This window comes from Podarcis pityusensis (genome assembly GCF_964106645.2).
Source record: "Podarcis pityusensis genome assembly, chromosome: 16".
Lineage (NCBI taxonomy): Eukaryota > Metazoa > Chordata > Lepidosauria > Squamata > Lacertidae > Podarcis > Podarcis pityusensis.
Window position 1 is genome coordinate 9,884,778 of NC_138041.1, and position 14,833 is coordinate 9,899,610.

At 46.5% G+C, this 14,833-nt stretch overlaps 1 protein-coding gene across 1 annotated transcript; it reads left to right on the top strand.

The window, feature by feature from the left end:
- The first annotated feature begins 153 nt into the window (after positions 1-153).
- MTX1 (metaxin 1) lies at positions 154-12,668 on the top strand. The gene is made up of 8 exons (XM_080984823.1): positions 154-380; positions 1,703-1,772; positions 3,239-3,318; positions 4,428-4,520; positions 7,829-8,011; positions 8,358-8,434; positions 10,393-10,547; positions 12,283-12,668. Exons 1-8 carry the CDS (start codon positions 300-302, stop codon positions 12,507-12,509), a joined length of 966 nt encoding a protein of 321 aa, XP_080840949.1. The 5' UTR covers positions 154-299; the 3' UTR covers positions 12,510-12,668.
- Positions 12,669-14,833: the final 2,165 nt, after the last annotated feature.

Consider the following 14,833-nt stretch of genomic DNA (forward strand, 5'->3'; position numbering starts at 1 on the left):
CCTGGGTAGACCGTGGCTAGGAAGAGCGCGCTGTTTGAAGCCTTCGTGCGGATACTCCCGAGTCAAACCCGCCCCTAGGGCTCGGGTTCAAGAGAAAATCGAGGGGAAAGCTCCCCCTTGGCCATCGAACGCAGAACCGGGTTGAATTCCCGCGCTGCGATCGGGGCCGTTTTTCCGCTGCGCCCTAAGCGCAGAGCGCACGCTTTTACGCGCGGGGACTGGACGGAATCGGAGTGACTTCTCTTTTCTACCCCCCTCTTTCCTCGGAGGGTGTTGTTCCGGGTCGGAAGGGCTGCATCATGGCGGCGCCCATGGAGCTGTACTGCTGGGCTGGCGGCTGGGGGTTGCCGTCGGTGGATCCCGACTGCCTGGCCGTTTTGGTGAGCCTTGGAGACCGAGTGGCGTGGAGCGGGGGACCCCCTCTCCAAACGCGGGCGCCGCTGGCTCTCCCCAAAAGCTTTGCCCTTTGGGACGCAGCCTCTGCCTCTCCCCTGCCACGGTGGGGAGGACTTGGAAGAAAGACGAGGGGCCACGTCTTTACCTCCTGGCTGCTCTTCGCCCTTTCCCTGGGCCAACTTCAGTCCCCAGCGCTGCTCCGGTGCTTTTTAGCAGGCAGAAAGTTGGCAGCGTTGGAGCTTTCGAAGCCCTTAAGCAAAGCAGGATATTATAAGAAGCAAAGCGCCCAGGATGACGGTTTCCCCCTTCCCCGCCTTTTTAAAACTAAGGAGCAGGGCCAGTTTAAGAAAATAGAAAAGGATGACAAGCAGACCTGCAATTCCCAGGGGGTTGTTAATATTTTAAAGGAACATGTAACCCTTAAACTTTCTCCCTTTCCTCCATGACCTTCTACCATATGGCAAAAGGTCTTTTAGCTAATTATGGGCCAGTGGTGTGTTTATAGCTGTGATTTAGTCACTGACTTTGGGTTTATTTTTCCCCCCTGGGGTGGCTCTTAGGCTTGTTTGCAGCCTCCCCCTTGCAATCATATTTTTAAAAGTTTATTTTTAATCTGCCGATTTGACAGATTGACGGAGACTAAGACTTATCAGGGGCTATTGCCAAACCAGTTGGGCCTACCACATTAGACAGAACAGTTATTGGAAATCACAAGTGGAGAGACAGCTGCTGTTGCGCCCGGGTCCAGCTTACGGGCTTCCCATTGGGGCAACCGGTTGCCCTAGAGCTAGATGGGCCACTGGGCTGATTGGTCACGGGTTCCCCCAAAGAATTCTGGGAGCTGTAGTTTGTTAAGGGTCTCAGAGCGGTTAGGAGACCCCTGTTCTCCTCACGGAGCTATAATTCCCAGAGTTCCCCAGAGAGAGGGATTGATGGTTAAACCACTCTGGGAATTGTAGTTCCAGAATAGGTGTCTCCTCCAAACAATTCTCTTCATCCCTTCACAATCCCTTAACAAACTACAGCTCCCAGAGTTCTTTGGTGCAGGGGGAAGCCATGACTGTGTAAAGGGGTATCATAGCACTTTAAATGTGTTGTGTGAATTAGGGTTGGGAAGACCGGCGTTCAGCCATGGAGCTCAAGCGTGCTTGATCACTTATTGCTTCATAGCCTTGCCTACCTCACAAGATTGTTGTAGGGGGGAGAGGGGATTTTATAAGCCACTCTGATCTCCTTGAGGGAATGTAAAAAATAAATACATGTACACTACACAAAAGCTCAGTTTGTTTCCCCCCCTCCTTTCCAGACTTATGCCCGTTTCACAGGTGCACCCCTCAAGGTTCACAAAATCACAAATCCTTGGCGAAGCCCCTCAGGTAAGATTTTCGTGGGAAGCAGGGAAATTGAGGGACGTCTGCCTCCTTCTTTCTGCACAAGTGGTTGGTAGTAATGTTTGTTTCTTTTTTTATAATTTTTAAATTAATTTTCCAACATATCATTTTCAACAGTAATTAAACACTTTCCTATCTTACACCATTTTTTTGACTTCCATCAATCACATCTGAAAATTTTCCAGCCTATTCACTTAATATACATTTCTTACTTCAATATTACATTTATCTCATAACTAGTATCTCTGTTCTTTCTCTACTTTGCAGTGTTTCATACATTTCTCCTTACAAAACTTCTTGTAGTCCTACTAGCGTAATTTGTTGATTACAGTTCCACTTCAAATAGTTCGTATATTTCTTCCAGTCTTCTGTGAATCTCTGATCCCTCAAGTTTCAATCAGATCCCTCTGATCCCCCTGTCATTTTATCTAATTCTGCGTAGTCCATTAATTTTGTCTGCCATTCTTCTGTCAGAATTTCTTCTTGCTTCCATTTCTGGGCTAACAATACTCTGGTAGCAGTGTTTCAGAACACCAGTATTTGGAAATCACAGGAGGGGCGAGGGCTCTTGAGTTCGGGTTCTGCTTGTGGGTTTTCCAAGAGGCACCTGGTCGGCCGCTGTGAGAACAGGACGCTGGACTAGATGGGTCATTGGCCAAACCTTATTCTTCGTTTTATTTTTTATTAGAGCATACGACACGCAGCGGTTACACAAAATGAAAATCAAAAATAAAACAATTGCAAACACTCAGAGAAACGTCTTCAAATGCACTAACAAAGTTATGTCAGAGTGTATACCAAAACCATCACAGTTTTAACAGACACAAAACGATGCATCACACCATATATTGGCTTGGATTGTTGACTACAAAGAGAGAGATTTTGTTTCAACAGCAATTATGATCTACAGGAGTTTATATGAAGGCAGGAGGAAGGAGCAGAAAATAATAATTAAAATATGTGCTTTTTGCACACCAAACTGTGCGGTAGACGATGGGTACTGCTCTCCCACATGCCTCACTATTTGTGCAATTGAAGTCACCCCAGACTGCATAAAAATTGTTGTGTTTCTTTTAGCCTCTTGCTCCTTTTAATTTCTCTGTTGGTTTTTCCAATAATGCTGTTTGCCCAATTGCATTATGACATTGGTCCATATTGAATAATTGCAATGATTTCCATGTCCTGGCAATGGTTGTTCTTGCAGCGGTTAACAGATGTGTTATGAGTTCTTTTATTTCTGATTTGCAACATATACATATTAAAAAGAACCAGCCATGGGAACTTTGTGTGCCTTGTGATCAAAGGTATCATTTCCCCATAACTTTTCCTTTTTTGGGACACTCCCTGATTCAGTGGGTCACTTGTGAAGGGCTTCAGGGCTGAAACCCAGCTCTCCTAACTGTGCCTGGGAAACAACCCAGTCACCTGCCTCTGACGTCGTCTGTTTGCAGGGACCCTCCCGGCACTGAAGACAAAAGATGAAGGCATCATCTCAGACACTCAGCAGATCATCACCCACCTCAGGAAACAGGTACCTCCCTTACAGTCTCCTTGGGATCGCCTCTGGGGCAATCTTGGTCGGGTGGGGGCAAAGGTAGGGAGTCCCCCCTGATTCTGAAATCACAGTTGCCCAACCTCTCTAGCACTGATGGACACCCAAGGCCCTTTTAAAATGTGTTGGGGGGTGGTTATTGGGTTGTTTTCGTTTTTATTTATTGTGTGTTTTCATTTTGTGAAATTTTGTTGTAACTGCACTGAGACCTGCGGATATGTATGGATTTAAGGTGCTTGTTTTGACTTTTAAAGCCCTTCACGGCCTAGGACCCTCGTACCTACGGGACCGCCTCTCCCGGTATGCCCCACGGAGGACCTTAAGGTCCATAAATAGCAACACCCTAGAGGTCCCGGGCCCTAAGGAAGTCAGATTAGCCTCAACCAGAGCCAGGGCCTTCTCAACACTGGCTCCGGCCTAGTGGAATGCTCTGTCTCATGAGACCAGGGCCCTGCAGGATCTGATTTCTTTCTGCGGGGCCTGTAAGTCAGAGTTGTTCCGCCTGGCCTTTGGCTTGGAATCAATTTGATTCCCTCCCCCTCTTTTTTTCTCCTGTGATGGAACTCCTATTTGGGGACTTCCCTGGCTTTTTTCTGGCCCATGTAGGACCAGTCTGGATAGTTAGCCTTGGTGAAGACCTGATGTTTTCATCTCCCAAAAAGTTTTTGATTTGAGTTTCCATTGAAATGAGGCTGCATTTTAATTTAAATGTTTGAATGTTGTATTTTAATCTTGTTTTTAAGTTGTATTTCAATCAATTTGTTTTTATATCGGTTGTTAGCTGCCCTGAGCCCGGTCTTGGCTGGGGAGGGCGGGGTATAAATAAAATTTATTGTTATTATATATAGGGTTGTATACAAATTTAATTAAACAAACAAACACTGCCCTGTGATCTTTTGATAAAGGGTGGTATAACAACAACGACAACAACAATCTGATAATAATTTGATGGTAATTAAACATAAATAATAATATAAACCCACCACATGGGCCCAAATGTGCCAGCAGCACCCCCTCCCCATGCCAGATCTTAAGGGAGCTGTGGGGGACCTCCGTCCTTGCCCTGATCCTCTCTCCCCCCATCGCAGAAATTCAACGCAGACTACGACCTCTCGGCTCGGCAGGGAGCCGACACCCTCGCCTTCGTGTCCCTGTTGCAGGAGAAGCTCCTGCCTGTGCTGGTGAGTTGGGGCAGGTGGGAGAAGTTGCTGCGTTGATCGTGGGGCCCTCATCCACCCTACACTCCAAGCTTGTAGGGTCAGGGCCCAAACAGGCTAACCCCATTGTGTTTGTGACTGACGGGTCTGACTTTCCCTTTCATGCAGGAAAGGGAAGCCGAGTTTGAATGAATAAAAACAATAGATTATGCAGCCACACACACAAAAAAACACCCCTGCTTCTTCTCGCAGCACATAGTTAAACTATGGAACTCGCTGCCACAGGAAACAGTGATGGCCAAAAAGAGGGTTGCAGAGATTCACAGAGGACAAGACTATCAGTGGCTGCTAGCCGTAATGGCTATGCTGTGCCTGAATGGCTGGAGGCAGTAATAATTCTGAATACAAGTTGCTAGAAGCCACAAGATGGGAGAGTGAAGTTTGACTTCCTTCCCCCTCTTTCTGCGGTTCCTTAAATTTATTTTTTAATATCTTCTGCATATCCAAATTCATTTAATTTGCTCATTTAATTATCTACTTTAAATATATACTCTTACGAATCCGCAGGTTATTACAATAATCCTGCTAATGTTTTTATCTGTTTGCAATTTAATTGTAAATATTCAATAAACCATTTCCATTCTTTTATTAAAAAAAAGTTTGTTATCTTGATTTCTTATTCTTCCGGTAAGTTTTGCCATTTCTGCATATTCCATAAGTTTTTGTATCCGTTCTTCCTTCTTTCCATTTTGGGGCAAGTAGCATTCTTGCTGCTGTAGTAGCATACATAAATAAATTTCTATACAATTTAGGTGGTTCTGTCCCTATAATTCCCAAAAGAAAAGTTTATTTTGTTCTTAACCATGAGGACCAGAAACTTAAAAGAGTAGCAAAGCTGCTGTTGCACCCAAACGTGGCATCAGGCACATGGTTAGATGTTGCGTTCAGCCCCTGGGTCAAGGAAGCAAGGTTAGGTACAGCCAGTGTTGTGTAGTGGTTAGAGGCAGGGCTGTCTTTAGCACAGGGGTCAGCAACCTTTTTCAGCCGTGGGCTGGTCCACCATCCCTCAGACCATGTGGTGGGCTGGATTATATTTTTTGGGGGAAATGAACGAATTCCTATGCCCCACAAATAACCCAGAGATGCATTTTCAATAAAAGGACACATTCTGCTCATGTAAAAACACGCTGATTCCCCGGACCGTCTGAAGGCCGAATTTAGAAGGCGATTGGGCCGGATCCGGCCCCTGGGCCTTGGTTTGCCTACCCCTGCTTTAGCATATGCGCCTCCGGAGTGCAAAGATCCGCCCACTGCCCCCAAATTTAGTTTAGCCCCCAAATTAACTATTATTATGCTTATGTCACTATTATCATTTGATAAACAGCGCTCACGCCTGTGTGGTTCCAAAATGAGGTTTTTTTGTGGGTTTTATTTAAAGCCAGCTTTTCTAAAGACAAAGAACACATTGGGAGTCGGTGTAAAGACTCCACGCATGCGCTTACGGTCATAGGGAGGTGTCTGAAAGATGAGACAGGAGAGCATTGTGCGCATGCGTGGGAGAGCCATTTCGGGCAGCCTTTCATTGTGGGAGCGTTATGGCTAGCAATTTCTAGAGGAGCTGGAAGGGCCCTTGTGAGCGCACATATACAACTTCTTGAGAAGGTTCCGGAGCCTGTGTGCGTTCCGTCACTAGATAAGCGCATTCTCCTTCTGTCTGTCTCTCCCTCTTTCTTTCTTTCTTTCTTTCTTTTTTTGAATTTGCATTTTATTTATTTGTTAACATTCTTACATTACATCGGTAAACGTTGCCATATTACATTACAGGACTTACTATAACAATAATTTACAACATGTATTCAAAAATTATATACAAATTTTATATACCTAGAAAGAAAATGAAACAAAAAAAAAAGAACAAGGAGAAAAAACAAAAACAATTTCCCCCCTAAAATCATATACATACCAACACACTAGACTTCCTGTCTTTCCCGTTGTATATTCCTTTTTTACATATGAATGTACTCTTATTATTGTATATTTCTTTACATATTACCTAATACATTCCTATATCAGTATAATATAATAATAATAATTATAATAATAATAATTTATTTATACCCCGCCCATCTGGCTGAGTTTCCACAGCCACTCTGGGCGGCTCCCAATCAAGTGTTAAAAACAGTACAGCGTTAAATATTAAAAACTTCCCTGAACAGGGCTGCCTTCAGATGTCTCTTAAAGATAAGATAGCTGCTTATTTCCTTCACATCTGATGGGAGGGGGTTCCACAGGGTGGGCACCACTACCGAGAAGGCCCTCTGTCTGGTTCTCTGTAACCTCACTTCTCGCAATGAGGGAACCACCAGAAGGCCCTCGGCGCTGGATCTCAGTGTCCGGGCTGAACAATGGGGGTGAAGACGCTCCTTCAGTATGTGCTCTTAGTCTTATTTCTCAACTCAGTCTCACTCCAACGTCAATCAAATGCTTTCCTGTCACTCCCCTTCCGCCCGGCTTTGGTGACCAAGAATTTCAAGAGAGTTCTCCCTGAGCCTGGGGCCCCCCAGAATCTGGCGTCCGGGTGCCTCGCACCCCTTGCACCCCCGGGTAAAGATGGCCCTGGTTAGAGGGCTAGACTAGGACCTGGGAGAGACCAGGGTTCAAATCCAGACGTGAAACTCACTGGGTGACCTTGGGCCAGCCTCTGCCCCTCAGACTAACCTACCTCACAGGGTTGTTGTGGGGAGAGAACTGAGGAGTGGGGAGAGAAAGGAATGATATACCGTATTTTTCGCTCTATAAGACGCACATTTCCCCCTTCAAAAATTAAGGGGAAATGTGTGTGCGTCTTATGGAGCGAATGCAGGTTCCTTGGCTTCAGTGATAGCAGCGTGAAGCCTCCGAAGCACAGAGGGAGCGCTCCCCCCACGCTCCGGAGGCTTTGCGTTGCTTTTGCTGAAGCCGCCTGAAGTGAACTCCCGCTGCGCTCCGAAGGCTCTGAAGGCTTGCGGATAGCCGCCTGAAGCCTGGAGAGTGAGAGGGGTCAGTGCACACCGATCCCTCTTGCTCTCCAGGCTTCGCTTCACTGGAGAGGCGCTGCACAGTTTTCCCTCTCTTCGCAGCGCCCCTTCAGTGAAGCGGGAGGAGAAATGGAAGGGGCTCTGTTTCTCTTCCCGCTTCGCTGAAGGGGCGCTGAGCAGAGAGGGGGAGAATGTTTTCCCCTGTTCTCCCCCTCCTATGGTCCGGTGCGTCCTATAGAGCGAAAAATACGGTAAATGCAGAAAACAATAAAGAAAGGGAGCTGTTGTCCCACCAGGCTTCGTTTTCTCCGACAGATCCACACGTTCTGGGTGGACGCCAAAAACTACGTGGAGCACACCCGGAAGTGGTACGGGGAGGCCATCCCTTTCCCGCTGAACTTCTTCCTCCCGGGCCGCATGCAGAAGCGGCAGCTGGAGCGGCTGCAGATGGTCTGCGGGGAAAACTGCCTGGACAACGAAGAGGAGCTGGAGAAGGAGGTCAGTGGGTGCAGGATGAGGCCGCAACAAGCAGGGGCAGCGACAGCAGGGTGGTGGAGAACTTCAGAGGCGGCCCTCCTGCCCTCTCCCCCTGGCCCTCGGAACTCTTCCGAGGCCCCGCCTCCTTTCCTCAGGGCCACACCTTCTGCTGGCCCCGATTCGCCCTCCCTTGAACTCTGATCTTTGCCTCTTGCTTGCCTGGACAGAGGGTCTTTTCCACAGCCCGAAGAAGCAGGCCCTGGTTCTTAGGGGGGTGAGGTGTTTGGGAGGTTTATGTCAAGGGACAGGGCTTGAGAATGGCAAGGGTCACAGCCTGACAGCGTTTTTCTCTCCCTGTGCCCCACAGCTGTACCGGGAAGCCCGTGAGTGCCTGACGCTGCTGTCCCAACGCCTTGGCAGGCAGAAGTTTTTCTTTGGAGATTCGTAAGTTCGCCGTTTGTGAGCGGAAGTATAGGCTCCCATGAGGGCGTGCGAAGTCCCTTAGGAACTGGAATCCCTGCAGTTCTTTAATGTCTCCTTACTCTGCCGTGAGTGGGAGCACACTCTGCCCATGCTCAGAGGCACTGTCTTCTTTCACATTAATTTAGCCAAACGCTGGCGATGCTTGCCATTTATTTACTGTGTTTATAGACAACCTTTTCTTCCAAGGAGCTCAAGGTGGCACATGTGGTAATAATAATAATAATAATAATAATAATAATAATAATAATACGTTCGTACCTTGTAAGTCGAACGGAATCCGTTCCGAAAGTTCGTTCGACTTCCAAAACGTTCGGAAACCAAAGCGCGGCCACTGATTGGCTGCAGGAAGTTCCTGCAGCCAATCGGAAACCACGGAAGCCCCGCCAGACATTCAGGTTCCAAAGAACGTTCGCAAACTGGAACACTCGCTTCTGGGTTTGTGGCGTTCAGGAGCCAAAACGTTCGACTTACAAGGTGCTTGGGATCCAAGGTACGACTAATAATAATAATAATTTATTACTTACCATATTTTTCGCTCTATAAGACACACTTTTTTCCTCCTAAAAAGTAAGGGGAAATGTCTGTGTGTCTTATGAAGCGAATGCGTGGTTCCTGGAGCCGAATTGCCCAGGGGCATAAAGCAGATCATGTTTGTTTGTTTTTTTTTAAAAAAGAGGGAAGTGAGTGTTGAAACAAAGCCGCTGATCGCAAGCGAGATAAAGGACACTAGCAATAAAGGAGGCTGCCTGGGAGGAGGGAGGTAAAGACAGAGAGGAGACAGGAAGATTAAAGCAATGAGGAGAGAAATTAGAAGAAAAGGAGGAGCAAAAAACTGCTCCAGATAAGGAAAAGACACTAAGGCAAACAAGAGGGAAGGGGGTGTTGAAACAAAGCCGCTGATCAGCAAGGGATCGGGAGGGAGATAAGGGACTCTAGAGATAAAGGAGACTGCCTGGGAGGGGGGGAGGTAAAAGCCCATGGATCCTCAGGATTTCTGCATTGGGTCACCCCAAATTCACCAGCAGATAATAATAATAATAATAATAATAATAATAATAATAATAATAATAATTTATTTATACCCCGCCCATCTGGCTGAGTTTCCCCAGCCACTCTGGGCGGCTCCCAATCAAGTGTTAAAAACAGTACAGCGTTAAATATTAAAAACTTCCCTAAGCAGGGCTGCCTTCAGATGTCTTCTGAATGTCAGGTAATTATTTATCTCTTTGACATCTGATGGGAGGGCGTTCCACAGGGCGGGCGCCACTACCGAGAAGGCCCTCAGCGCTGGATCTCAGTGTCCGGGCTGGACGATGGGGGTGGAGACGCTCCTTCAGGTATACAGGACCGAGGCCGTTTAGATCACATAGCATGTCCATGGCTACAGCCTGCACCAAAAAAAACCCACACATCCACTGTTTCGTGGGGCCGCAGTGGCACAGAAACGTGGTTACAAAGCACGGATCAACATGGATTCTCAGGATTTTTGCATTGGGCTACCCCAAACTCACCGTCAAATCACATGTCATGTCTGTGGCCACGGCATGAACCACAAAAATCATACATCCACTGTTACGTTCAGAATATTTTTTTTCTTGTTTTCCTCCTCTAAAAACTAGGTGCATCTTATGGTCAGGTGCATCTTGTGGAGCGAAAAATACGGTATATGGTTCTCTTTCCCTCCTCATTTAATCTCCATTTATTCTTTTCATTGTGTATCATTTTGGTAAGTTTGGGTTGTGAAGTGGTTTGTAAACCTGCAGACAGATGGCCACAGGATTTGAACCCTGGACTCCCAAGTCCACCACACTGCTGACAGGAGAGGGTTAGCCTTCGCCTCTTGCCCTCCTGGGGATTCCCTCACCTCTTCTGTTCTTTCTTTCTTTCCTTATTTCCTTCCTCCCTCCCTCTCTTTTCAGGCCTGCCTCCCTGGACGCCATTGTCTTCAGCCACTTGGCCCCGCTCCTGAAAGCCAAACTGCCCAACGGGAAATTCCAGCAGCACCTCAAGTCCCTCCCGAACCTCTGCAATTATTGCACGTCCATCTTAAGTCTCTACTTCCCCTGGGATGAAGGTGGGTGCTTGGTTCTGTTGCCTGGGGGGGGGGGGGAGCGAGGAAGGGACCCAGGGTAGGAGAGGAGGAAGGAACCACAGCAAACCCCAAGCGGCTGGAAAAAAATTGGCATAAGATCAAGATGGCACTGGAAAATTCATTATTTATAATAACCAATAATACGATAATTTTAAGAATTTTATTATTTGTACCCAGCCCATCTGGCTAGGTTGCCCCAGCCACTCTGGGCAGCTTCCAACAAATATAAAAGCATAATACAGTGGTACCTCACAAGACGAATGCCTCGCAAGACGAAAAACGCGCAAGACGAAAGAGTTTTCCGTTTTTTGAGTCGTTCCGCAAGACGAATTTCCCTATGGGCTTGCTTCGCAAGACGAAACGTCTTGCGAGTTCTTGCGAGTTTGTTTCCTTTTTCTCAAAGCCGCTAAGCCGTTAATAGCCGCTAAGCCACTAATAGCCGTGCTTCGCAAGACGAAAAAACCGCAAGATGAAGAGACTCGCGGAACGGATTAATTTCGTCTTGCGAGGCACCACTGTAAAACATCAAACATTAAAAACTTCCCTATACAGGGCTGCCTTCAAGTGTCTTCTAAAAGTCAAATAGTTGTTTATTTCCTTGACATCTGAAGGGAGGGCGTTCCACAGGGCGGGTGCCACTACTGAGAAGGCCCTCTGCCTGGTTCCCTTTCAACTTCATTTCTTGCAGTGAGGGATATATATTGCATTTATATCTTACCTTCTCCAGTGAGCTCAAGGTGGCGTACATGGTTCTCTGCCTCATTTCTTCTTTAATCCCCACAACAACCCGGTGAGGTAGGTTAGGCTGGGAGGCACCCAGTGACTTTTCACGGACGGGGTGGGGATTTGAATCCTGATCTCTCCCTAATCCTAGTCTGACACTCTAACCATGATGCTGACAAATCAGGCATTTCAAATCCATTGACTGATTTCTTATGTAATGTATTATTTTAGAAATTTAGGCATGTTTCTTAGTTTCCACTCAGAAGAAGACCCATTAAAATGAATAGCCCTTAAATTAGTCATGCGCATTACTTCAGCAGGTCTGATCTTGAGGGCGGCCAGCAGGGGGGCTTATTTTTATTTAACAACATTTATATACCAATATTTCTTTTTTTGAAAAGCAACAACAGCAACCCCCCTCTAAGTGGTTTGCAGCACCCCAATCAGATGGGTGTCACATTAATAATAATAATAATAATAATAATAATAATAATAATAAATAAATAAATTATTATCAAGAAAAGACAAGCTAAAAGTACGTATTGAAAATATTCCAAACGGTGATTTTAAAACCAACGGTAGCTTAAAAAGAAATAAAATGATTTCTGCATGTCTGGATAACTTGCCTAAGCAAAAATGTTTTAATCGGGCACCGAAACCAGTATGGCATGTTGGTAACTTGCTGGGAATGGAGGCCCATGGGAAATGGGATTTCACCCCCTTCTTCCCATAGCTAGGGAGAACCTCCAGTCGCTTTTGGACTCCAACTCCCATCAGCCCTGGCCAGCGATGATGGCGGTTGTAGTACCAGAATGTTCTCTGCCTCCCAGCCGCCAGGAATGAAGGGAGCTGGAGTCTAGCCGCGTCTGGGCAGCGCCAGCTTCCCCAGCCCTGCTCTGACCGATGAGTCGCCTCAGCCGCCACGCCTCCGCCATCTTGCCTACCTCACGTTGCGATTCTTCCCCCTGACGGCCGCGCCGGTTCTCTCCCTCAGGCGACCCGCCGCCCAGCGTCCCCAAGGCAGCCGCCGGGGACGGGAGCGATGCTGAGGAGGAGCCGTACAAGCGCCGCAACCAGGTCCTGTCGGTGCTGGTGGGCCTGGTGGCAATGGTCGGCTACGCTCTCCTCACCGGTATCGTCTCGGTCCAGAAGCAGCAGCCCCGGCCCGGCGGCCCTCGCGCCATCGCCCTCGAGGAGGAAGAAGAGGAGGAAGAGGAGTGAGCTCCGGGGACCTGCTCTGCGTTCTCCAAACGGACCGTTGTTTTTGTATCTCGCTGGACCCAGACCGTCCCTGTTGCCCCCTCAGACTCTACCCTCTTGTTCATTCCAGAATCATGGGGGTGGGCGCCCAGCCGGGCCCAATAAACCTCTGTGAACCAACCTCTGCCAGACGACTTGCTTTCGCTTTGCGTCGCCAACCTCTAAGCCGGATCGAAACCTGATGTTTGGGGGGGAGACGGCCGTCAAAGGGTCCAGACCGGCCTTCCCTCCCCAGGAAATTTGAGATCCAGGAAGTTCCTCTATAGCGGCCTTTAAAGCTTTGCTGAGGTAGTCCGTGGCATTAAATATCCTTACTGAGGGTTTTTTAAAACAATAAAAATAAGAATTGTTGCTTCTTTTCTTTCTTAGATTGCATTTTTGTATTGCATTGCAGTTTGAATTCCGTGGAATGTGAATGGTAATGCAGTAGAATATCAGTGTAAGAAATAGAAAAACAATAAAATGCAATTTTGAAATGCAACGTTTAGCACATCTAAAGGTAAAGGGACCCCTGACCCCTGGCTGACTCTGGGGTTGCAGCGCTCATCTCACTTTATTGGCCGAGGGAGCTGGCGTACAGCTTCCAGGTCATGTGGTCAGCATGACTAAGCCGCTTCTGGCGAACCAGAGCAGCGCACGGAAACGCCGTTTACCTTCCCGCCAGAGCGGTACCTATTTATCTACTTGCACTTTGACGTGCTTTCGAACTGCTAGGTTGACAGGAGCAGGGACCGAGCAATGGGAGCTCACCCCGTCGCGGGGATTTGAACCGCCGACCTTCTGATCGGCAAATCCTAGGCTTGTGGTTTAACCCACAGCGCCACCCGCGTCCCTTTTAGCACATCTACAGGAGGCAAAAAAAAAATCCCAACTGCTGAGACCACCTGTGATTTTCAAGTGAGGGGAGGAGAAATGTGGAAACCACTGCTCTAGATGTTGCTACTGACATTATCCCTAGCTGCTGGCCACGTGGAATGGGATAGACAGATTCTGCATCCGTAGTGCAGGACAAGAACTTTCTTAGGTTGGCCTTGAATCAGGGGGCACCATCAATTTTCACTGGCTGATTCCACCAGCATAAAAACATAAGAGTTCTGCTGGATCAGGCCAAAGGCCCACCAAGTCGGTAAAGCATAAAATCACAGACTTGGAAGCTCAAACAGCTCTTACTGTTGGGAAGTTTTTTCTGATGATTGGTCAAAATCTCCTTTGCTGTAACTCGAAGCTGGAGCAAACAAGCATGCTCCATCTTCCATGTGGCAGCCCTTGAGATATTTGAAGGGGAGGCTAGCCTGTCTCCTTTCCATCTCCTTTTTCCCAGGCTGAACATACCCAACTCCATCAACTGCTCTTCGTAAGACCCTCAGTCATCTTTTTTTTAAAAATAATTTTATTAAGTACAAATTAAAAAAACATACATATTCACAGCAAAAGAAAATACAAAAGAAAGAGAAAATACATCTAACCAAGGAAAAACAATTAGAGAAAGTTTTGTCTCTTTTCATATTTACATTATTTATACCTCTATAAAATGCTGTTTACAATAAAGCAGTGAAATGAAAGATAAGATATCGAAAAAAAGAAAAAAGAAAGAATAAAGAAGTAAAAGAAAAAGATCATTTTTGAAAAGAAAAAAAGATTTCCACCGTTTACCTCACGCGTTTTTAATACTCTGTTCGTCAGAACCTCTGTTCTTCATATTTTCCCTTTGGATTTCCTTAATGTCTCACTTTGTATTTTTTATATTACACACAAGATTATTCTAAACACAAGCAGATTTTTGTAGTTGAGCCCTGGTTTTGTAAATAATCATTTAAGCACTCCCATTGCTTCATAACTATAGTTTTGGATTTTCTCCTTATTATATCTGTCAGTTTTGCTAGTTCCAGGTACTCGCAAAGTTTCCCCAACCATTCTCTTTTTGTTGGGATGCGTTCCTCTTTCCAATAGCTAGCAATCAAAATTCTTGCCGCTGTTGTCACGTATAGAAATAAGTTAGTTTTATCTTTTGGGATCTCTCTATCTAGAATTCCTAATAGATATGCCTCTGCCTTTTCTTTGTGTGATGTCCTTATCAATTTTTTTATTTCGTCATGGATCATGTCCCAAATGGACATGACCCTCAGTCATCTTGGTTGCCCTCTTCTGCGCACCTTCCAGCTTGTCAACATCCTTCCTAAATTGTGGTGCCCAGAATTGGATGGACACAGTATTCCAGGTGTGTGGTCTGACCAAGGCAGAATAGAGACTCTTAATCTTATTTTTTATTTTTTTATTTTGCCCAT

Coding starts and splice junctions, on each gene's coding strand:
- MTX1 (XM_080984823.1), top strand. CDS start 300: ATGGCGGCGCCCATGGAGCTGTACTGCTGGGCTGGCGGCTGGGGGTTG. Junction 381..1,702: donor CCGACTGCCTGGCCGTTTTG/GTGAGCCTTGGA, acceptor CCTCCTTTCCAG/ACTTATGCCCGTTTCACAGG. Junction 4,521..7,828: donor AGAAGCTCCTGCCTGTGCTG/GTGAGTTGGGGC, acceptor TTTCTCCGACAG/ATCCACACGTTCTGGGTGGA.